Below are 25,132 nucleotides of genomic sequence, written 5' to 3' on the forward strand. Positions count from 1 at the left end.
AGAGATGAGGAGGAATTTTGTTAGCCAGAGGGTGGTGAATCCGTGGAATTCATTGCCACAGACGGCTGTAGAGGCCAAGTCATTGGCTATATTTAAAGCGGAGGTCGATAGGTTCTTGATCAGTCAGGGGATCAAAGGTGACGGAAGGAAAGCAGGAGAGTAGGTTTGACAGGGGTGATGAATCAGCCATAATAGAATGGCGGGCCAGACTTGATGGGCCGAACGGCCTAACCCTGCTCCTGTGTTCTATGTTCTCACGGTCTGTAACGGAGGACGAGGAGGGCCGGGGTCGGTGCCGGCGCCGGTGCCGGATTCAGACACCGCGCTCTCTCCACCTTGCCTGACCTCCAGACTGGAGGAACGCGGTCCTCCCCGGCCAGATCACGGTTAAAGTTTACTGTCTCCGCTCGAGTGCTTACTGTAAACAGGCGAGTTCACCTGGGCGGTGGCAGGGGAAAGCGTGCGGAGAGCAGAGCGGCTGCGGGGAGAGGCGGTCACGCTGCACAGGGCTCTCTCTCCCGGGGGAAGGGACAACATGTCCACCATGGTGGAGGTCAGGGCCAGCGAGTTGGCGGCAGTCCGGGAGCACGTTTGCGCCGTCAGCCGGGACTACATCTGCCAGCCTCGTCTCAGTAAGTACCCGGGCAGCAGAGAGAGGTGGAGAGGGAGGGAGGGAGGCCGGGAGAGAGAGAGAGCGAGGGAAGAAAGCGATAGAGGGAAAGGAGATAGAGAGGGAGACAGAGGGAGAAGGTCCAACAACACCGGGTGTGGACAGGGGGCACAGTGAGAGAGGGAGGAGATTGGGTGGTCCAACTCAACACAGTGCATGGACAGGACACAGAGACAGGGAGTGGTGAGGGTGGGGACCAGCACTACAACATAGGCGCCAAGCACAGACAGGGCAGAGGGGGTGGGGGATCTAACACCAGGGAAAGTGCGTTATGGTGTCATGGGGAGAGGCAGAGGAGAGAGGGTGTAACAGGGCGACGGGGAGAGGAGAGAGGGCGTGGCGGTGGAGTCGGGTTAAAGTGTTACAGGATGTTGGGCTGATGGAGAGAGGGGTATTCTGGGGAGAGGGTGTAAGTTGATAAATTGGTTTATTATTGTTCCATGCACTGAGATGCAGTGAAATTCGTATTTTTCAGACTGTTCAAACAGATCAGATCTTTACACAGTGCAGTGAGGTAGAACAAGAATGCAGAATAAGGTGTAACAGTTACAGAGAACGTTCAGTGCAGGTAAACAATATGGTGCCAGGCCATAACAAAGTAGATTGTGAGGCCAAGAGTCTATCTTATCATAATGGGGATCAGTCAATAGTCTTATAACAGCAGGGTGGGATCAGTCCTTGAGTCTGGTAGAAGCACTGGTTGGTGTTTGTATCTTCTGCCTGTTGGGAGGTGGGGGGAGCGAAAGAGAGAATATCGGGGTGAGTGGGTAAGTTGGTAACACTAATTGCTTTACTGAGACAGTGAGAAGTGTAGACAGAGGAGAGCCTGGTTTCACCAGCAACTTTGTTGTGTGTGGCTTGAATTTCCAGCATCCGCAGAATTCCTCGTGTTTAAGGATTTATCAACCTCTGCTTTAAATATACCCAATAACATGGCCTTCACAAGCATCCATGGCAATGAATTCCACAGACTCACCACCTTCTGGTTAAAGAAATTCCTCCTTGTCTCTGTTCCTAATGGACAGCCCCTCGATCCTGAGGCTGTGACCTCTGGTCTTTGACTCACTCACCGTAGGAAACATCCTCTACACGTTCAGTCTGTCTAGGCCTTTCAATATTCAAAGGGTTTCAATGAGGTTGCACCTCATTCTCCTAAACTCCAGCGAGTTCAGGCTCAGAGTTATCAAACACACTTCATATGTTAACCTTTCATTCCTGGCATCATTCTTGTGAGCCTCCTCTGGACCCTGCCCATACGCACAAGTACATGTGTGTGCAAGTGCAATGAAAAACTTTCCTGTAGCACCACAGGCACGGAGGATCAGATAAGCAACACTCAACTTCTGTTTATTGTCATTCAACTGTACACACGAATACCGGCAAGTGAAACAACATTCCTCCAGATCAAGGTGCACAGCACAATACATATAACTCACACACAACACATAAAGTAATATCACCAGAAATAAATTAACAAATAATAAGGTGTATTTACGACACAAGTTTAAAAAGTAAACAGGACAACGTTACTAACACTTCAAACGTGATGAGACCTGGGTGGTGGCAGGGAATTCAGCAGTCTCACAGCCTGAGGCTGTGACACTGCTGAACCTCTCACCACAGCGCTAAGCAGTATTGCATCCGTATTGTACTGTCTCAGTACTTTTATATTTGTGTGCTGTAGCACTTTTTTTATTCGCAGTTGTAAATAACACTATTCTTTGCATTTCTGGTCTGATGCTAAATGCATTTCATTGGCTTTGTATCTGTACTCAGCACAATGACAATAAAGTTGAATCTAATCTAATCTAAATCTAATCTGGGGGAGGAAGCTGTTTCCCATCCAAACAGTTCTTATCCTAATGCTTTGGTACCTCCAGCTAATATTAATAATAATATTAGTAATAATAATAATGATAATTATTATTAGCCTGATGGTTGGCAGTCAACGAGATTGCTGGATGGATGGGAGGGGTTATCGACAATGCTAAGGGCCCTGCATCCACAGAGCTCCTGATAAATATCTCAGATGGTGGAAGAGAGACCCCGATGACCCTCTCAGCTGTCCTCACAATCCTTTGTAGGGACTTGGGGTCAGATGGCTTGCAATTCCCATCGCAGCTGGTGATGCGGGTCACTCTCGATGGTGCTCCTGTAAAGAGGTTGTTAGAATGGGTGGGGTGAGGGTGTGTGGGGAGCCTTGTTCATCTCAAACAAAGACGCTGTTGTGGCTTCTTGTTGTTCAGTGACTAGCTGAGATCATCCATTAAGTGCTCTCCCAAAAACCTGGTGCTCCTGACTCTCTACACGGAGGAACTGCGTGTGTTCAGGGAGGAGTGGTCAGCCTGCACCTTCCTACAGTCCACAATCATCTCCATGGTCTTGTCCACGTGGAGACCCAAGTTGCTGTGCTCGCACCGTTCCACCAGCTGCTCCACCTTCTGTCTGTATGCTGTCTTATCATGGTTGCTGATGTGGCCAGAGACTGTGTTGTGTCATCAGCGAACGGTTTGAACTGGATCGAGCAGCACGGACGTACGTCAGCAGCGCGAGCAGCAGCGAGCTGAACATGCAGCCAGCACTCAGCGATGGAGCTGGAGATGTCGCTGCCAATATGGACTTGCTGTGGCCTTTTCTGTCAGGTCGTCCAAGATGGGGTTACAGAGAGAGAGGTGCTGAGACACAATGGGGACATTTCACAAGAAAAACATAAATTTAACCATTTTTACAAGAAAGATCACAATGATATACAGTATGACAATAGGCCCTCTGGTCCAATAACCTCGTGCTACCCAATTACACCCATGTGACTGATTAACTTGCTAACCCGTACGTCTTTGGAGTGTGGAGGGAAACCAGAGCACCTGGAGGAAAGTCACCGAGAGAATGTACACAGAACACCACAGCACAGAAACAGGCCCTTCGGCCCATCTAGTCCATGCCAAGTTGTTATTCTGTATTTATTTCACAGAGACCTGTTGGGTTCTGGCGTTTTCTAACCCTATAACTGTTTGGCTTTCCCCAATTTCCATTGCTTTATCACTGACTACCTACATTTTGGATTTTTGAACTCTTCCCCATAACCTCACTGCTAAATTGTTTCCCGTGGCTTTGTGGATGCTTCTTATTAGTCAGGGTGTCAAAGGTTACGGGGAGAAGGCAGAAGAATGAAGCTGAGAGGGATAGTAAGTCAGCCATGAAGCAGGCCGAATGGCCTAATCCTGCTCCTATATCTCACAGTCTTATTTGCAGTTTTGCTTTTTGATTACCTTCCTAAAACAAACCGATCCCGAAAGAAACTCTGCAAACTTGAGCAACTCCCTGAAAGTAACTGGCCTTCCAAAATATCATCGTAAAACAGCCCAAAGTAAACTGAACACAATAAACACCTCCCCCCCACCCCCAAATCAAAGAAACCAAAATAGATCAGCCCCAAAGAGGCCTGAGCCCCCAGATGATCAGAATTATCAGTGGTGAAGAAGGCGTTTGGTTCACTGGCCTCGGTCATGGGGTGATTGGAGTTCAGAGGCTGCTGTTTACTGACTACAGCTCAGCACTTAATACGACCATTCCTACAGTACTGATCGAACAACTACACCACCTGGGCCCCTGTATCTCCCTCTGCAACTGGATCCTTGACTTCCTGGCTGGAAGACCACAATCTGTGTGGATCGGATTGGAAATAGCACCCCGTAATTCAGTTTTTTCCATACTTATCATGTATTGCATTGTACTGCTGCTGCTAAGTTAACAGGTTTCACAACACATGCCAGTGATAATAAACCTGATTCTGATTCTAATAACAATTAAAGAAACGATTAGCTTTATTCGTCGCGTGTACATTGAAACATGGAAACGCACAGTGAAATGTGTGGTATTGCGTTAACGACCAACACAGTCCGAGGATGTGACAATTTAGTCTGAGAATTACTTCATGTTACAACACAGTTCGGTCCATTCTGGTTCTTTGCTGGCTCTTACCAGACCAGTCCCAGTTGAATGGTAGTGCCTTGGGAGTGTAACGGAACAGAGGGACTGAGGAATTAAGACCAAAGGAACAGAATTTGGCCCGTCAAGTCTGCTCTGCCACTTAATCATGACTGATCCTTTTTTCCCCACCTGGGCCGCACTCCCCGGCACAGTTGATTGAAGGCCGTGTCACAGGTAGGCAGGGTGGAGAAAAGAGCGTTTGGTGTGCTGGCCTTCATCAGTCAGGGCATTGAGTAAAGGACTTGGTTCATTACGTTGCAATTGTACACGTAGTTGGTGAGACTACACTTTGAGCACTGTGCACAGTTTTTGGTCACCCTGTTATGGTAGAGATGTGGTTGAACTGGAAAGAATGCAAAATGATTTGAGGGTGTTGCCAGCACTAGAGGGTCTGGGTTATAGGGAGAGGTTGACCAGGCTAGGAACTTATTCCTTGGAATATAGGAGACATATAAAAGTATTTAAAATTAGAATATGCATTGTTAAGATGGACTGTAACAGTCTTTTGCCCAGAACTGCAAGTATGAAATTATAGTGAGAAGTGAAAGATTTAAAACAAATCAGAGGGGCAAATTTTCCTCACAAAAACAGTGAGTTTATGGAACGAGCTGCCAGAGGAAGTGGTTGAGGCAAGTACAATAGTATCTTCTAAGCAACACTTGGACAGGTACGTGGAGGGGAGGCGGGGCAAATGTAGGACTCTGGGACTGGCTGATGGGCCGTATAGTCAGCAGGGGCTAGATGGGCTGAAGGGCCTGTATTTGTGATGTATTGCTCTATGACTTTATGACTCTGACCCCAAATGACACAAAAGAAACTGACAACCAAACTAAACAGAATCTCAGACTAATCTGGCTCCAAGATAAATTCACAGCAAAATTATCTAAACTCCAGAATAAAGCAATTCAAAATACTGACCATTAAAAATAAACCTTCCCCAAAATAACCAACCCCAGAATAAATTACTTTAAAATAAGCCGGAATTTAAACTGCCATGCTAAAACTGCTCCAAATAAAACACAGGAAAAGTAGACTGAGGGCCTCTGTAAACTTAACCCGAGAGGACTAAATCTCACCATTGAAACAAAATAAAGATTTGTTATATTTGTCACATGTTCATGGAAATCTACAGTGAAATGTGTCGTTTGTGAGGATTGTGCTGGGCAACCTGCAAGTGTTTTCTTATAAAAAAATGATAAAAAAATGTTTATTTACACCAAAATACACAAAATACAAACATCAAGTATTTACAAGACAGTGAATAAATTCAAATTAAAATAAGATTATTACTGTCTATAAAACAGTCATTTCCCTTGGGGGCCCTCCAGTCCTGGAATTCTCCCACTGTACCATGGTGACTGCATGCTCCCTCTCCAAAGACACCCAGGCACAAAGAGATCCCTGGAAAAGGGGCGGGCAGTTGGCCCTGGCAGGGCCCTTGACTGCCCGACGCCTGCACCCATGAATGCCCATTTTGGCCGGGCAAGCTCACAAGTAATTCCCCCAAGTGACCCGCCCCCCCCCCCCCACCCCATACCGGGGTACTGGGCGCCCCGGCCCTTTCCCCCACCCCATACTGGGGTACTGGGTGCCCCGGCCCTCCCCCCTCACCCCATACTGGGGTACTGGGTGCCCCGGCCCTCTCCCCCCATCCCACACTGGAGTACTGGGTGCCCCGGCCCTCTCCCCCCACCCCACACTGGGGTACTGGGTGCCCCGGCCCTCCCCCCTCACCCCATACTGGGGTACTGGGTGCCCCAGCCCTCCCCCCTCACCCCATACTGAGGTACTGGGTGACTTGTCCCTCCCCCCCACCCCATACTGGGGTACTGGGTGCCCCGGCCCTCTCCCCCCACCCCACACTGGGGTACTGGGTGCCCCGGCCCTCTCCCCCCATCCCATACTGGGGTACTGGGTGCCCCGGCCCTCTCCCCCCACCCCATACTGGGGTACTGGGTGCCCCGGCCCTCTCCCCCCATCCCACACTGGGGTACTGGGTGCCCATATATCAGGAGGACGGGGCTGAAGTGCAACCCTAACCTGCGGAGTAGCCCAGCCTAATGTTGCTGCACTTCCATAAGGCTTGGGAGCAGAATTCGTAAATTCAGCCCTTTGGGTCTGCTCTGTCATTCCATTATGACTGGTTTATTATCCCTCTCAACTCCAACTTCCTGCTTTCTCCCTTAGCCTTCAATGCCCTCGCTAATCACAAACCTATCAACCTCTGCATTAAGTATACCCAAAGGCTTCGTCTCCACAGCTGTCTGTGGCAATAAATTCCACAGACCCACCACCTACTGGCTAAAGAAATTCCTCCTCATCTCTTCTAAAGGAATGTCTTTCTGTTCTGGGACCAACACAGCATTCCTCCAGCTTACTAACCCTGACCCGTACATCTTCGGAATGTGGGAGGAACCCACACGGTCACGGGGAGAACATACAAACTCCTTACAGGCAGTGGTGGGAATTGAACCTGGGTCACTGGAGCTGTAACAGAGTTACGCTAATGACGACGCGACCATACTGCCCCAAGTAAAGCAAACATCCAGCTAAAAGAACGGTCCGAAAGAAAGAAAAGATCAAAATGAAGCTTCACCAATAAACAAAACCAGAATACCATGCTGATATTTCCAAAACACACACACATACGCTGCAAAACTCAATCCCCAGTGAAAGTTACACACATAGAGCTCAGCAGGGCAGGCGGCATCTATGGAGAGGGATAAACAAGTTTAATGAATTAAGTTCAAGTTTAATTCTAGTTTAGTTGTCACTCAACCACACACATGAATACAGCCAAAGTAAACAGCATTCCCCTGGGGTCAAGGTACAAAACACAGAACCAATCGTCACACACAGCGATATAATTATGACCGCAAAAAAACCCTAGTTACAAAGATAGTAATAAAAATAATAATATAGTGGAGACTTTGGACCAGACCCTTCATCGGGACAGAATAAGAAGGTGGGGGAGTTGGCAGGTGACAGGTGGAACCAGGTGAGGGGGAAGGTGGGTGGGAGGGTGGGGGAGAGGGATGAGGTGTGAAGCTGAAAGGTGATAGGTGGAAGAGGTAAAGGGCTGAGGAAGACAGGAGACAAGGGTGGACCATAAGAGTAAGGGAAGAAGGAGGAGCACCAGCGGGGAGGGAAGGAGAAGAGGAGGGTTGGAGGGTTGAGAGAGGAGCCAGAATGGGAATATTAAAAGTAGAGAAGGGGGAGAAGGATCAAGTCACTGGGTTGGAGAACTCGATGTCCATCCTAAATCAAAGTGCATCCCCAGACAGCAGGGACCTCAGGCCAACCCAAGATAAACTAAACCACAAAATAACTCAAACATGGATAGGTCCCAAGTCTGGCTGTGACAGGAACAGGGTTGGGCATGAGGCTAGCAACCCCATCCCATAAAAACCCAAAGCTGCAGAGGTGCCCTCAGAAGCTCGAATGACCTCGACCCTGGGAGAGGAAGGATCCTCACCGAGAGGATGAATGAAATTGTGTGGTGAAAGCTACAACTCCATGGGAGCCACGGGGCCGAACGTCCTCCTATCATCCAGGTGAAAGTTTGGCCCGGGACGGAGGACTCTGGCAAGCTGCAGTCAGTGGACTATGCCCCAGTAGGGGTGATGGGGGTGATGAGGCTCAAGAAGAAGACAATATAAACCTCAAAGCAAATGACCCAAAATATTGAATGGTTTGGACGGCTAAATCAGGGTTCCAGGGTGAACCAGGCAATAGGATGCAACCTTATGTACGTTGATAATGAATTTACTTTGAACTTTTGCTTAGTGGGCAGGGGTGGTGGTGGAGGATTGTTTTCTGTGATTGGAGGCTGTGACCAGTTGTGTGCCACAGGGCTCGGTGCTGGGCTGACTGTTGTTATCTGTGTCAGTGATTCAGATGATGTGCTTAATGAGGTTGTGATGACACCAGCCTTGCTGGGGTGGTGGCGAGTGAGGAAGGTTATCGAAGGATCTCGGTCATCTCAGGAAGTGGGCCAAGGATTCTGGGCAGTGGGATCTTGAGGTCCACATCCGTAGATCCCACAAAGTTGCCGCGCAAGTTGATAGGGTGGTTAAGAAGGTGTTTCGGTGTGTTGGCCTTCATTAGTCAGGGGATTGAGTTCAAGAGCCGTGAGGTGACATTTCAGTTCGATAAAACGTTGGTTAGACCACACTTGGTGTATTGTGTTCAGTTCTAGTCACCTCATTATAGGAAGGATGTGAAAACTTTAGAGAGGGTGCAGAGGAGATTTATGAAGATGCTGCCTGGATTAGAGAGCAGGTCTTATTAGGACAGGTTGAGTAAGCTAAGGCTTTTCTCTATGGAGTGAAGGAGGATAAGAGGTGACTTGATAGAGATGTACCAGATGATGAGGCATAGGTCGAATAGATAACCAGAGACATTTTCCCAGGGCAGAAATGGCTAAAACGAGATGGCATAATTTTAAGGTGATTGGAGGAAAGGCGATTGGGCAGATGTCAGAGGCTAGCTTTTTTACGCAGAGAGTGGTGTGTGCATGGAACATGCTGCCGGGGTGGTGAAAGTGGCTCGTTTTGCTGCTGTTGTTGACTTGTTTTCTCGTTGTTCTGGTAAACACTGTGGACATGTTGTGTTGGTGCCAGAATGCATGGCAACACTTGTGGGCTGCCCCCCCCCCCCCCAGGACACCCGAAGGTTGACTTGGTTGTTAATGCAAACAATGCACTTCACTGTAGGTATTCATGTACGTGTGATAAATAAAACTTACTCTGGATCTGGAGTCTGGTATATGCCTGAACTGCTCCCGGACAGGCCTTGGCTACGTGTTGTCGGAGGTCAAAGTGCAGGGCTCAGACTTGTAGCTTTCTGTCCTGTTTAATCAGAACCAACAGGCCCCGCTCCCCTCCCCTTGCACCTCGCCACCCCCACCCCTCCTCGACAAGAAGCTGCGAGCATTGTCCGATGTGTCAGGGGCCCAGGTTCCGGATTGGAACTGACCGTTGAGCCTGAAAGGCCCGGCAGGGGCTCTTGCTCAATGCTACTAATTAGAAGCTGTCCCAGAGGGAGCGGGCTAACACCTGCAATGGCACAGGACGGCCCGCTCGCTGGTCCGCCCACAGACCCCACGGGAAGCCCAGGGGGAGCGGGCATCATGAGACAGCCAATCGGCCCACCCAGCCTCTGCCAGCTCCGCTCGAGGCTAATCCTCATCTGTCTGTGTCACCTTCTGTCTGTCTCCCCCTCCCCCCGTATCACCAAGTAAATAATGAATAAATGCCCTCTCCTCATGGCTACCGTCGAGGGGGAGGTACACGAGCCTGAAGGCACACACTCAACGATTCGAGAATAGCTTCTTCCACTCTGCCATCAGATTTCTGAATGGACAATGAACCCATGAACACTCCCTCACCAGAGCTACAGAAACAACAAATTTCACAACAGCTATTAACCCTGATTCTGTTTCTGATTGTTGGAGTTGTTGGGGAGGATTTAAACTAAATTGTCAGGGGAGGTGGGAACTGGGGGTGCGGGGCAACTGGTATACAAGTCAATACAGTTTGCAGTGGGACTGTGAGGAAGGACGGGCAGATGACAGGGTGAAATTGCCGTCAGTGGGACGAGGTGAAGTGTAACATGGGCGGTGAAATCAAAACAAGTTATCAATACAGGACTGAAAGTGTTATGTTTGAATGCACACTGTGTACGGAATAATATATATCATCCTGTAGCGCAGTTAGAGATCTGCAGGGACAACGTTGTGGCAATCACTGAGATGTTGCTGGAAGAATATCATAGTCAGGGTCCATCACTAGGCAGTGTTCCCTCTCAGTTGTAATGACCACTGTGCCCAAAAACCTTGCGCTGTGCCATTTTTTTGCCCAGTGACAATGTGTGCGCACCGAATAACTTCTTCAGTAAAAAACAGCATAAGTGAGCCAGTTCTAAAACCTTCAGACAAATCATCACAAACGCCACGTAGTCAACACCATCCGCATGAGAAACTGGAAAAGGAAATGTGATTGTGTTCGATAGTGAAATATACTTAAGCCGCGATGACGTAGAAGGTGACGACGTTTTCATGCACAGTTTTAATTCCTTTGTGTTCTAGTAGCCAAAGGTGTTTGCGCACACACACACTCACGTTGGAGGGAACATTGTCATTAAGGACCCCCATCACCCAGGACATGCCCCTTCCTCATTACTACCATCAGGAAGGAGGTACCGGAGCCTGAAGACACACACTCAATGATTCAGGAACAGTTTCCTCCACCCACCCCCCCCACCCCATCAGATATCTGAACTGTCTTGAACCCATGAACACGACCTCACTATTTTGGTCCCTTTTGCATTATTTTATATATTTATATATTGTGTGTATATTCTCATTGTAACTTATAGTAATTATTGTGTGTTGCTGCCTTTAAGCAATAAACTTCATGACCCAGGGCAGAGACTGGATGCCAGGGGTGTTTCCAATGGCAGGAGTTCAGGGCCAGGAGACAAAGTCAAAATTGAATCCGGGTTTATTGTCATCTGCACAGGTGTGAGGATAAACTTACCTGCAGCAGCATCACAGGCACCGGGCGTCAGATAAACAGCACTTGCAAGGAAAACATAAATGAAGCATAATATTTACAAAGCAAAAAATAACGAAGTCTACTTCAGTGCAAAGTGATCAAACAGTTAGGTTTTATTTGGGCACCAAATGGTTGAAGGGGGTGGTACGGTGCAAAGTTACAAAATTACTATCAATTGCTAAATAAATACATTGTGCTCATGGATTCATGGACCATTCCGAAGTCTGATTGTTGTGGGGGAGGGGAGAAGAATCATTCCTGACCCTGTACCTCCCTCCTGCCCCAATAGGGCATGTTCCAGACAGTAAGGGTCCCTAGTGATAGATCCTTTTAAACATTGGTGTAGAACTTGCCCCTATCACCTCCTCCAGTAGTGTGAGGGAAACCTTCAGAAAGTGGTGACCCTCGGAAACTCACTGCCTGCAAGAGAGTCAGGAGCTACCTGGATTTTCCAGAGAAGACTGGGGAGGCTCTTTGAGAGACCATGGTTCAGGACTGACAGGATCTTGTGAAGGGCTGAACGCGGCATAACTCGGCTGTGCTCTCGAGTGTGTCCCTGAAAGTTGCCATCAAGTTGATAGGGTGATTAAGAAGGCGTATGGTGCATTGGCCTTCACTAGTCAGGAGATGGAGCTCAAAGGTTGCAAAGAAATGTTGTAGCTCTATAAAACCCTGGTTAGACCACACTTGGAATATTGTCCACCAGAACAAGTGGGATCCCCCACTGGCCACCTATTTTAATTCCACTTCCCATTCCCATTCCAATATGCCCATCCAGGGCCTCCTCCACTGTCAGGATAAGGCCACACTTAGGTTGGAGGAACAACACCTTATATTCCATTTGGGTAGCCTCCAACCTGATGGCATGAACATCGATTTCTCAAACTTCCAGTAATGACTCCACCCCCCCTCACCATTTCCCATCCCCTTGTCCCTCTCTCACGCTCTCATGTTATCTTCTTGCCCACCCATCACCTCCCTTTGGTGCTCCCCCACTTTCTTCTTTCTTCCATTGCCCTCTGTTTTTTCACCAATCAACTTCCTAGCTCTTTGCTTCATCCCTCCCCCTCCCAAGTTTCACCTATCATCTGGTGTTTCTCTCTCCCTCCCCTCACCTTTCAAATCTACTCCTCAGCATTTTGTCTCCGGTCCTGCTGAAGGGTTTCGTCCCGAAACGTGGACTGTACTTTTTTTCCATAGATACTGCCCGGCCTGCTGAGTTCCTCTGGCACTTTGTGTGTGTTGCTCAGATTTCCAGCATCTGCAGATTTTCTCTTGTTTGTGACTTGAAATATTGTGTCCACTCTGGTCGCCTCATTATAGGAAAGAATTCCTGGAACCCTGGCAGAGATATTTAAAACATCCTTACCAATAGGAGAGGTACCAGAGAATTGGAGGATAGCCAATATTGTTCCTCTGTTTAAAAAAGTCTCTAAGCATAGCCCAGGGAATTATAGGCTGGCAAGCCTGACATCAGTTGTGGGAAGATAGTCTAAGGGATCAGATATATACCTAGGTATTTGGATAGACATGGACTGATTAAGGATGGTCAGCATGGCTTTTTGCATAGTAGGTCACATCTAACCAACTTTATAGAGTTTTTCAAGGAAGTTACCAGGAAAGTGGATAAAAGCAAGGCAGTGGATGTTGTCTACATGGACCTTAGCAAGGCATTTGACAAGGTCCTGCTTGGGAGGCTGGTCAAGAAGGTTCAGTCACTCAGCATTCATGATGTGGTAGTAAGTTGGATTAGACATTGACTTTGTGGGAGAAGCCAGACAGTGGTAGTAGATGGTTGCCTCTCTGACTGGAGGCCTGTGACTGGTGGTCTGCTGCAGGGATCGGTACTGGGTCCTTTGTTGTTTGTCATCTATATCAGCGATCTGGATGATATGAGTTTAACTGGATCAGCAAATTTGCAGATGACACCAAGATTGGGAGTGTAGTGGACAGTGAGGAAGGATATCATGGCTTGCAGAGGGATCTGGACCAGCTGGAAAAATGGGCTGAAAAATGGCAGATGGAATTTAATGCAGACAAGTGCGAAGTGTTACATTTCAGTAGGACCATCCAGGGTAGGTCTTACACAGTAAACAACAGGGCACTGAGCAGAGCGGTAGAACAAAGGGATTTGGGAATATAGGTACATAATTTGTTGAAAGTGGCTTCACAGGTAGATTCAAAATATTTGGAATAAAGTGGATGAACTCCTGGTGCAATTAGAGTACAACATTGGGGGCATCACTGAATCAGGGCTGGAAGGTCATAGTTGGGAGCTTAATATCAAAGGATATACTTTGTATTGAAAGGACAGGCAGGAAGGCCTAGGCACTTGTGTGGCTCTGTTGGTAAGAGATGGAATTACATCTTTAGAAAGAGGTGTCAGAGAATGTCAAATCTTTGTGGGTGGAGTTAAGAAACTGCAAGGGTAAAAAACCATATGGGAATCATATATTGGCCTCCTAACAGTAGCAAAGATGTGGAGTTGAGATTGCAAAGGGAGCTGGAAAAGGCATGTAATAAGGGTAATGACACAATTGTAATGAAGGACTTCGATAGGCAAGGGAATTGGGAAAGTCAGGTTGGTGTCAGATCACAAGGGAGAGAATTTGTTGAATGCCTACGAGATGAATTTTTAGAGCAGCTTGTGCTTGAGCCTACTCAGGGAAAGACGATCTGAGATTGGGTGTTGTGCAATAATCAAGATTTTATTAGGGAGCTTAATGTAAAGGAGGCAATGATCATAATATGATTGAATTCATAGTGCAATTTGAGAAGGAGAAGCAGAAGTCACATGTATCAGTATCATAATGGAATAAAGGGAACTATAGAGGCATGAGAGAGGAGCTTGCTCAGGTGGATTGGATGAGGATATTGCGGGAATGACAGCAGAGCAGAAATGGCTGAAATTTCTGGGAATATTTCACAAGGCGCAGGATAGGTATGTCCCACAGAGGAAGTTCTCAAATGGCAGGGGTAGGCAACCATGGCTGACAAAGGAAGTTAAGGACTGCATAAAAGCCAAGGAACGTGCATATGAGGTAGCAAAAGTGAGTAGGAAGTTGGATGATTGGGAAGCTTTTAAAATCCAATGGAAGGCAACCGAAAAGCCATGAAATATGAGGGCAAACTAGCCAGTAATATAAAGCAGGATACCTAAAGTTTTTTTTCCGTTATATAAAGAGTGAAAGAGAGGTGAGAGTTGATATCGGACTACTGGAAAATGATGCTGGTGAGGTAGTAATGGGGGCCAATGAAATAGCAGATGAGCTTAATGGGTACTTTGCATCTGTCTTCACTGTGGAAGACACTACCAGTGTGCCAGAGATCTGTGAGTGTCAGGGAGCAGGAGTGAGTGCCATTGCTATTACAAAGGAAAAAGTGCCAGGCAAACTCAAAGGTCTTAAGGTGGATAAGTCACCTGGACCAGATGGACTACATCCCAGAGTCCTGAGAGAGGTTGCTGAAGAGATAACAGATGTTGGTCATGATCTTTCAAGAATTCTGGCATGGTCCTGGAGGACTGGAAGATTGCAAATGTCACTCTGCTCTTTAAGAATGGAGGAAGGCAAAAGAAAGGACATTATAGACCAGTTAGCCTGACCTCAGTGGTTGGGAAAGTGTTGGAGTCCATTATTAAGGATGAGGTTTCGGGGTACTTGAAGACTAATGATAAAATAAGTCAAAGTCAGCATGGTTTCTTGCCTGACAAATCTGTTAGAGTTCTTCAAGTAAGTAACAAGCAGGGTGGACAAAGGAGAGGCAGTGGATGTCATTGACTTGGATTTTCAGAAGGCATTTGATAAGATGCCACACATGAGGCTGCTTAACAAGATAAGATCCTATGGCGTTACAGGTAAGATACCGGCATGGATAGCGAATGGCTGACAGGCAGGAGGCAGTGAGTGGGAATAAAGGGGGCCTTTTCTGGTTGGCTGCCAGTGACTAGTGGTGTTCCTCAGGGGTCAGTATTGGGACCTCTACTTTTCACATTGTTTGTCAATGATTTAGATAATGGAATTGATGGCTTTGTGGTAAAGTTTGTGGATGATACGAAGATAAGTGGAGGGGTAGGCAGTGCTGAGGAAGCAATGCAATTGCAGCAGGACTTAGACAAATTGGAAGAAAGGGCAAAAAGTGTCAGATGGAATACAGTGTTGGGAAATGTATGATAACGAATTTTGGTAAAAGGAATAATGGTGCGGAGTATTATCTAAATGGGAGGAAGGTTAAAACATCAGAGGTGCAGAGGGGTTTAGGAGTCATCATGCAAGACTCTTAGAAGGTGATTTACAGGTTGAGTCTGTGGTAGTGAAGGCAAATGTAATGTTGGCATTTATTTCAAAGGGAATAGAATATAAAAACAAGGAGATAATGCTAAGGCTTTATAAGACACTAGTCAGGCTGTACTTAGAGTATTGTCAATAGTTTTGGGACCCATATGTTGTCATTGGAAAGAATCCAGAGGAGATTCATGAGGAAGATTCCAGGAATGAATGAGTTAACATATGAGGAATGTTTGACAGCTTTGGGCCTGTACTCACTGGAATTTAGAATGCGGGGGAATCTCATTGAAACCCACCCAATGTTGAAAGGACTAGATATGGTAGACATGGAAAGGGCACAACCTCAAAATTGAGGGGTGACCCTTTAGAACAGAGGTAAGGAAGAATATCTTTGGCCAGAGAGTAGTGAATCTGTGGAATGCTCTGCCACAGACTGCGGTGGAGGCCAAATCTGTGGGTATATTTAAAGCAAAAATTGATAGTTTCCTGATTAGTCAGGGCATCAAAGGTTTTGGTGAGAAGGCAGGTGTGTGGGGTTGAGTGGGATCTAGGATCAGCCATGATGGAATGGCAGAGCAGACTGGAGGGGCTGAATGGCCTAATTCTGTTCCTATGTCTTATGGTCTTTTAGGATTAGTTTATGAAGACACGTAGTCCCCTTTTTATTGTCATTTAGTAATGCATGCATTAAGAAATGATACATTATTTCCTCCAGTGTGATATCACAAAACACAGGATTATAAAGAAAGCTTTTGGCGCATCGGCCTCCATCATTCAATGTATTGAGTACAGGAGATGGGGTGTTATGTTGAAGCTGTATAAAACGTTGGTGAGGGCTGATTTGGAGTACTGTGTGCAGTTTTGATCACCTACCTACAGGAAAGATGTACACAAGCTTGAAGGAGTTCAGATAAAATATTCAAGGATATTCCCTGGTGGAGGACTTGAGTTACAAAGAAAGATTGAATAGGTTAGGACTATATTCTTTCAAACATAGATGATTGAGAGGAGATTTGATAGAGGTATACAAAATTATGAGGGGTGTATATATAGAGTAAATGCTTTTTCCTCTGAGGTTGGGTACAACTACAACCAGAGGTCATGGGTTAAGGGTGAAAGGTGAAATGTTTAAGGGGAACATGAGGGGTAACATCTTCACTCAGAGGGTGGTGAGAGTGTGGAATGAGCTGCCAGTGCAAGTGGTGCATGCAAACTCGATTTCAACGTTTAACCGAAGTTTGGACAGGTACATGCATGGTAGGGGTATGGCCCTGGTGCAGGTCGATGGGAGCAGGCAGTTTAAATGGTCTCAGCATGGACTAGATGGGTCTGTTTCTGTGACTCTATGAATCTAAGGATGTAGAAGCTTTAGGGAGGATGCAGGGGTGATTAGGTGGAGTGAGCTGGGGCTTTTCTATTTGGAGTGAAGGAGGATGAGAGGTGACTGGATAGAGTTGTACAAGATGAAAAGAAGCACAGATCCAGTGGACAGCCAGAGACTTTTTCCCAGTGTGGCATAATTTTAAGGCGATTGAAGGAAAGTATGGGGGGGGGGGGATGTCAGAGGTAGTTTTTTTTTACACAGAGAGTGGTGAGTGTGTGAAACGCCTTGCCAGGGGTGGTGGTGGAGGCAGATACGTTAAAGACATTTAACAGACCCTTAGATGGATGCATAGATGGTAGAAAAATGGGGGACTATGTGGGAGGGAAGGGTTAGCTTGATCGTGGAGAAGGTTTATCCGGGTAGCACCGAAGACCCTGTGTTGTGCTGTGGTTTTCCGTGTTCTGTATGTGTCCGCTGATTTACAGGAGACAGCCGCATGTTTTTGGTTACGGTGTTGCCGGTCCTAGCCTGGTGTTCCTTGCCAGCAGTAACACAACCCAGAGTGTTTAAAGTGTTAATGAGACCCGAGTGTGCGCAGGGCAGCCCCGGCTCTCATCAGAGCTTTGAGATCGTTAGAGAGGCTGGCCTCCCGCCGGGGAGCCGCACAGATGTGCGCACTCAAAGGGGCCCAGGCTGAGACGGGCTGCTGGGGCGGTTCGCGACCTTTACAGATTCGGTGGGTGTGCCTGTCACTTTCGATGGGCTTTAAATTGGCAGCTCAGCACAGGGTGTAACCTCTCCCTCCTTCCCTCTCTCCCTCTACCCTCGCCTCCCTCTACCCTCGCCTCCCTCTACCCTCGCCTCCCTCTACCCTCGCCTCCCTCGTTCCTTCTCTCCCTCGTTCCCTCTCTCCCTCCAGCCTCCCCCCTACCCTCCTCTCCCCTACCCTCCTCTCCCCTACTCTCCCTACCCTCCCCTCCCTCGTTCCCTCTCTCCCTCTACCCTCCCCTCCCTCTACCCTTCTCTCCCTCTACCCTCCTTTCCCTCTACCCTCCTTTCCCTCTACCCTCCTCTCCCCTACCCACCATTCCCTCTTCCCTCCCGCGTTCCCTCCTCTTCCTCGTTCCCTCCTCTCCCTCTACCCTTATTGTATAAGATGATGAGAGGCATTGATCGTGCGGATAGTCAGAGGCTTTTTCCCAGGGCTGAAATGGTTGTCACAAGAGAGCACAGGTTTAAGGTGCTGGGGAGTAGGTACAGAGGAGATGTCAGGGGTAAGTTTTTTACACAGAGAGTGGTGAGTGAGTGGAATGGGCTGCCGGCAACGGTGGTGGAGGCGGATACGATAGGGTCTTTTAAGAGACTGCTGGACAGGTATATGGAGCGTAGAATAATAGAGGGCTGTGGGTAACCCTTGGTAATTTCTAAGGTAGGGACATGTTCGGCACAGCATTGTGGGCCGAAGGGCCTGTATTGTGCTGTAGGGTTTCTGTGTTCTCTCCCCCTCGCACTCCTCGTGTTCCCCAGGGTGTAGGGTTTCTCTGCTACTGGAGATTGAGGGGCCAGTTTGGGGGAGGAAGCCTCTCAATAGTAGTTACTACCCCAGTGAGCCTCATGAGTGGCAACAGTCCTATTGGCTCTGCAACTCCTGTTCTCAATACTAATTGCTTATTCATTTTATTTTTTTATTTGTTCGCTCGTTTTGTATTTTGCACATGGGTTGTTTCTTTGGTTGTGTGTAAAAGAATGAAAATATATTGCGCAGTTTATTCTTGTAAATATGTTTCAATTATGAATAACGTTTATTTTGTTAAATAAAACCACCCTTCCTGTTCTTCCCCGCAGCCTACCGGACCATCTCGGCCGTGAACGGACCACTGGTGGTTCTGGACAATGTGAAGGTGTGTGTGTGTGTGTATGTATGTATGAGTATGGGTGTGTGTGAGTGTGTGTGTGTGTCTGATTTGTGTGTGTGTGTGTGTCTGAGTGTGAGTATGGGTGTGTGTGTGTGTGTCTGAGTGTGAGTATGAGTGTGTCTGTGGAAGAGCGAGCGGTATGTGTGCTGGGGGCAGTGGGCAGACAGTGGAGCTCTGTGCAAGCGCTTCTCCCGCGGTTTAGTTACAGATGTGGTTCCATTGTTCCCTCGTACTGTGCAGCCCATTCATTAGGGGGCTTTCAGACCCACCACTTCCTGACTGCGAGGCGTCTGAGGTAATGATGCGTGAGACAGGGGCAGAGTGTCAGCGCGAGAGATGTCACTCCTGGTTAGTAACTTGGAGAGAGAATTTAGCTTCGAAGTGTTAATCTTCACAGAGGATTCAAGGAGTTCATCTGTCCTTGCTGTGACATCACACACTCCCGGACACAGAGTGAAGCCACCTCCACACCGTCCCATCACACACTCCCAGCGATGGGGTCAGACACAGAGTGAAGCCACCTCCACACCATCCCATCACGCACTCTAGGGGCCAGACAGTGTGAAGTTCCCTCCACACCATCCCATCACAAACTCTCGGGGTCAGACACAGAGTGAAGTTCCCTCCTCACCATCCCATCACACACTCCCGGGGTCAGACACAGAGTGAAGCTCCCTCTACACTGTCCCGTCACACACTCCCAGGGTCAGACACAGAGTGAAGCTCCCTCTACACTGTCCCATCACACACTCCCGGGGTCAGACACAGAGAGAAGCTCCCTCCACACTGTCCCATCACACAATCCCGGGGTCAGACACAGAGTGAAGCTCCCTCTACACTGTCCCATCACACACTCCTGGGGACAGGCACAGTGTGAAGCTCCCACCCCACTCTCCCATCACACACCCTGGTCAGACACAGAGTGAAGCTCCGTCTACACTGTCCCATCACACTCACCCTGGTCAGACACAAAGTGAAGCTCCCTCTACACTGTCCCATCACACACTCCTGGGTCAGACACAGAGTGAAGCTCCCACCCCTCTGTCCCATCACACAGTACCATACACAGTGTTGTCCATGTCTACATTTGGGAATGCTGTGCTCTGGGTTGGGCTCAGACCTCTCATGTCTCTCTGATCCTTCCACTTCCTGCAGTTCCCCCGGTACGCTGAAATCGTGAACTTCACCCTGCCGGACAAAAGTTGTCGGAGTGGACAGGTGCTGGAGGTGGCTGGATCCAAGGCTGTTGTTCAGGTACCTCTGCCCCCTTGTGTTTACTTCTAACCATTTTTGCTGGGGAGATTTTCCCTGGTCCCGCCACAGGGATCTGAACCTGTACTGCTCACCGAGTGGGTGGGGGGGGGGTAGATTGAACTCTCACTGTGTACTAGAGTGTTCAGCAGCCACTGTGACTTCCTCAGACTGATAGAGCATAGAGCATAGAAATCTACAGCACATTACAGGCCCTTCAACCCACAGCATTGTGCTGACCATGTAACATATGATCCAGCCCCTGCCCTCCATGCATTCTCATTCAGCTTCCGAGTCTAAATCCAACTCAGCTTCCAAATTTTAGAATCTAAAATTGAATCCAAATCCAAATCTGAATCAAGACCCAAATCTGAGTAACACACATCAAAGTTGCTGGTGAACGCAGCAGGCCAGGCAGCGTCTCTAGGAAGAGATACAGTCGACGTTTCGGGCCGAGACCCTTCATCAGGACTAACTGAAGGAAGAGCTAGAAAGAGATTTGAAAGGGGGAGGGGGAGATCCAAAATGATAGGAGAAGACAGGAGGGGGAGGGATGGAGCCAAGAGCTGGACAGTTGATCGGCAAAAGGGATATGAGAGGATCATGGGACAGGAGGCTTAGGGAGAAGGAAAAGGTGGGGGGGTAACCCAGGGGATGGGCAAGAGGTATATTCAGAGGGACAGAGGGAGAAAAAGGAGAGAGAGAGAAAGAATGTGTGTATAAAAATAAGTAACAGATGGGGTACGAAGGGGAGGTGGGGCATTAGTGGAAGTTAGAGAAGTCGATGTTCATGCCATCAGGTTGGAGGCTACCCAGACAGAATATAAAGTGTTGTTCCTCCAACCTGAGTGTGGCTTCATCTTTACAGTAGAGGAGGCCGTGGATAGACATGTCAGAATGGGAATGGGATGTGGAATTAAAATGTGTGGCCACTGGGAGATCCTGCTTTCTCTGGCGGACAGAGCGTAGGTGTTCAGCAAAATGATCACCCAGTCTGCGTCAGGTCTCACCAATATATAGAAGGCCACATCAGGAGCACCAGACGCAGTATATCACCCCAGCCGACTCACAGGTGAAGTGTTGCCTCACCTGGGAGGACTGTCTAGGGCCCTGAATGGTGGTAAGGGAGGAAGTGTAAGGGCATGTGTAGCACTTGTTCCACTTACAAGGATAAGAGCCAGGAGGGAGATCAGTGGGGAGGGATGGGGGTGAACGAATGGACAAGGGAGTCGCGTAGGGAGCGATCCCTGCGGAAAGCAGAGAGAGGGGGGAGAGAAGGATATGCCTAGTGGTGGGATCCTGTTGGAGGTGGCGGAAGTTCCGGAGAATTATATGTTGGACCCGGAGGCTGGTGGGGTGGTAGGTGAGGACTACCCAAGTCTGAGTATGAGATTGATACCTAATCCAAGACCAAGTGCGGATGATCTGAATCAGAATCCGATACTGGATCCAAATCCGAATCAGGTTTACTATCACTGACTTCTAAAACATGAAATTTGCTGTTTTGTGGCAGCAGTACAGTGCAAAGACATAAAAATTGCTATAAATTACAGAATATATACTGTATATAGTGCATAAGATAAAGACTAATGAGGTGGTGTTCATGGACCGTTCAGAAATCTGATGGTGGAGGGGAAGAAGCTGTTCCCGGATTGTTGAATGTGTGTCTTCAGGCTCCTGTACCTACTGCCTGATGGTAGCAATGAGAAGAGGGCGTGACCTGAATGGTGAGGGTCCTGAGTGATGGATGTCGTCTTCTTGAGGCACTGCCTATTGAATTTGTCCTCAGTAGTGGGGGGGGGCAGTGCCCATGATGGAGCTGGGTGTGCTTACAACCCTCTGCAGTTTTTATCGAACCGGTGCAGAGACCGTTCCATTCCAGTAGTGATACCATCAGTTAGAATGCTCTCCAAGGTACAGTAGCAGAAATTTGCTAGAGTCTTTGAAGGTGTCCTTGATGCTGGGGAGGGTTATGCTATGCTGGAGAACCTTCTGCAGCCTCTTGTGATCCTGTGCATTGGCCCCATCCATACCAGATGGTGATGGGTGTCTACATCTCTGAAAATCTATCCTGTGTCCAACATATTGATGCAATTGGAATGACAGTGGCTATATTACATTAGGAGTTCAAGGAGACTTGGTATGTCGCTAAAGATGCTCACATATTTCCATGGATGTACTGTGAAGAGCATTCTAACTGGTTGTATCACCAACTGGTATAGAGGGGCCACTGCACAGGATCAGAAAAAGATGCAGAAAGGTGAAACTCAGACAGTCCCATCATGGCTTCCCCGCCATCAAAGACATCTTTATTTCTCTGTCTCTCTGTCTCTCTGTCTCTCTGTCTCTCTCTCTTTCTCCCTCCCTCTCCCCTGGTTATGCCTTGCCCCTGAGTCACTCCTCCACCCACCCACCAGCTTCCCCCTCACCACCCCCCCGGCCCAGCTGTGAAGCTGTGAACGACCTGTATTCCATCTCTCCCCAGGTATTCGAAGGGACGTCAGGGATTGACGCCAAGCTGACAGCCTGTGAATTTACAGGGGACATCCTGCGGGCTCCGGTCTCCGAGGACATGCTGGGTGAGTTGGGCCCCTGTCCTGGGGAGGGTGGGGACATGAAGTGTCACCTGCCCTACGCCAGAGGCAGTGGTAAATCCACCCAGGAATAGCAAAGCTTCCAACACCCGTAAGGTGTTCCTCAGATCAATGCCGATGTGACCAAGTGTTCAAGATGGTGCCAGAGGCCATTCAGCCTGTCAATGATCATACTAGCCCTCTGAAGAGCAATCACTCAATCCTGCGCCCTCTTTGTCTTTGTCTCCCTGTAAGTTTACTTTTCTTCACTCACACTTCCGTTCCAAACTGAAATTGTAGATCAATCCTGTCAGGACGTTGGACAAACAAGGGTCTGTGAAATCTTGCTCAGTGGTGCCGAAGGTCCTGTTTCTGTGACTCAGTGACTCTAAAGGGAGCGAGAGAAAGACACACACAGAGGAAGAGAGAAAAGAGAGGGGGATAGGGAGGAAGACAGAAAGAGGAGAGGGAGAGAGGCATAGAGACACAGCGAGAGAGGAAGAGAGACAGACATAGAGGGAGGAGAGACAGTGGAACAGAGAGCGAGAAAAGTGAGGCAGAGAGAGTAAGGAGAGTGAGAGAGAGACAGACAGAAAGAGGGAGAGAGTGAAAACAGGCAGAGGAGAGATCTGTTGGAAGTTTATAAGATTATAAGAGGTTAGATTATCAGGGTTTTTTTTCCCAGGGTTGAAATGTCAAATACCAGAGAGCATGGATTAAATGTGAGGTGGGGAGCAGTCTGTTTTACACAGAGAGTGGTAGGTGCCTGGAATAGCCTGCCAGGGGTGGTGGGTGGTGGTGGTGGAGGCAGATGTGATGGAACAAGTAGGGACTGGAGCGATGTGGACCATGTGCAGGAAGACAGGGTTAGTTTGGATTGGTATTGTGGTCGGCACAGACACTGTGGGCTGAACAGCCTGTTGCTGGGCTGTACTGTTCCCTGTCGCATCCTCCTCTCCTTTTGCCAGCTCTCTGCTGCTTGCCAGGTTCTGCACGTCCTCCTTCCACTCCACCTCATCGTTCTCCAAAACCTTCCATCTGCATCTGTCTCCGGGTTAGTCTGCCAGGTCGTTCTTGTAGAGTCTACGAGAATGCTGAGTTAGCAAGAGACGAGGTTATTTCCATAAGACCATAAGACATAGGAGCAGAATTAGGCCATTCAGCCCATCAAGTTCAGGATGCTTTCAGAAACAGCACAAACCCTAACACCGATGAGACAAACTACCATCCTTGTTTCTTTTTCACATCTACAGAATCAGCTATCTGTTCCCCTGACTATAGAGTCCCCTATTACTGCTGCCATCCTCTTCAGTTACCTACCCTTCTGAGCCACAGGGCCTGGCTCAGTGCCAGAGGCGTGGCCACTGTTGCTTCCCTCAGGTAGGTTCCCCCCATCCCCAAGAGTACTCAAAATTGTTAAGGGGGATGGCCACAGGGGTGCTCTCCACTATCTGATGTTCTCCCTTCCTCTCCTGACAGTCACCGATTTATCTGTCTCCTGTAGCCTTGGGATGACTACCTCCCTGTAGCTCCTGTCTCCTCACTTTCCCTAACAAGACAAAGGTCATCGAGCTGCAGCTCCAGTTCCCTAACTCTGTTTCTGCATCTCGATGCACCTGGTGCAGACGTGGCCATCGGGGAAGCTGCGAGCCTCCTGGAAATCCCACATCTGACACCCAGAACGGAACCCCAGCCCTGTAGACATACCCCCTATTCCCTTTAGAGTTAAATAAGAAAGGAAATACACATATATAAATAGCATAGTTATAGACAGATATAGTGATGTATTTCTCTATCTGTTTTGATATACATGTAACGAATAAAGCTAACTTTTCTTCAATCTGGTCTATGTTTGAAGCAAGCCTGAAGTGAGATCTTTTGGGTGGGTGGGGTTCTGGTCAAACCAGGACAGGAGCATTGTGGAGCAAGTTATTGCCTGTCAGCTCTGTTTGTTTGGTTTCCAGAGGATTCTGTTGTGTTTGCACAGGTCGCGTGTTCAACGGCTCAGGAAAACCCATCGATAAAGGACCCGCTGTCGTAGCCGAGGACTTCCTCGATATAAACGGTGAGGGTCCCCCTTCCTCAGCCACCAGTGGGAAGGTCAGGGATTGAAGAGATGGAAATGGATTGGAATGTCGAAGATCTGAGGGATGGATTTTGAAGGGAGGTTTGGAAATTGGACTGATGGATTTCAATGGGAATGTCAGAAATTGGAGTGAAGGATCTCAATGGGAAGGTTGGAGATCAAAGGGATAGATTTCGTTGGGAATGTCAGGGATTGGAAGGATGGATTTTAATGGGAAGGTCAGGGATCAGAAGGATAGATTTCAATGGCAAGTTTGGAAATTAGAGGGATGGATTTTGATGGGAATGTCAGGGACTAGAGGGATCGATTTCGATGGGAAGTTTGGAAATCGGAGAGAAGAATTTCAATGGAAAGGTTGGAGATTGGAGGGATAGATTTTGATGGGAAGGTCAGGGCTCGGAAGGATGGATTTTGATGGGAAGGTCAGGGATTGGAGGAATGGATTTCAATGGGAAGTTCAGAAATCAGACATTGATTTC

The 25,132-nt window shown here is 48.1% G+C and overlaps 1 protein-coding gene across 1 annotated transcript in view; it reads left to right on the top strand.

Annotated features, from left to right (window-relative positions):
• Positions 1 to 420: 420 nt before the first annotated feature.
• LOC140196888 (V-type proton ATPase subunit B-like) overlaps positions 421 to 25,132 on the top strand; it is a 60,460-nt gene continuing 35,748 nt past the window's right edge. The window contains exons 1-5 of the mRNA XM_072256796.1: positions 421 to 632; positions 18,673 to 18,728; positions 19,899 to 19,997; positions 22,480 to 22,573; positions 24,555 to 24,632. Of these exons, the coding sequence (XP_072112897.1) occupies positions 536 to 632; positions 18,673 to 18,728; positions 19,899 to 19,997; positions 22,480 to 22,573; positions 24,555 to 24,632 (424 nt within the window). The 5' untranslated portion in view covers positions 421 to 535. The remainder of the gene's footprint in view (positions 633 to 18,672; positions 18,729 to 19,898; positions 19,998 to 22,479; positions 22,574 to 24,554; positions 24,633 to 25,132) is intronic.

The sequence above is a fragment of the Mobula birostris genome, chromosome 4 (assembly GCF_030028105.1).
Source record: "Mobula birostris isolate sMobBir1 chromosome 4, sMobBir1.hap1, whole genome shotgun sequence".
In the NCBI taxonomy this organism is placed as follows: Eukaryota; Metazoa; Chordata; class Chondrichthyes; order Myliobatiformes; family Myliobatidae; genus Mobula; species Mobula birostris.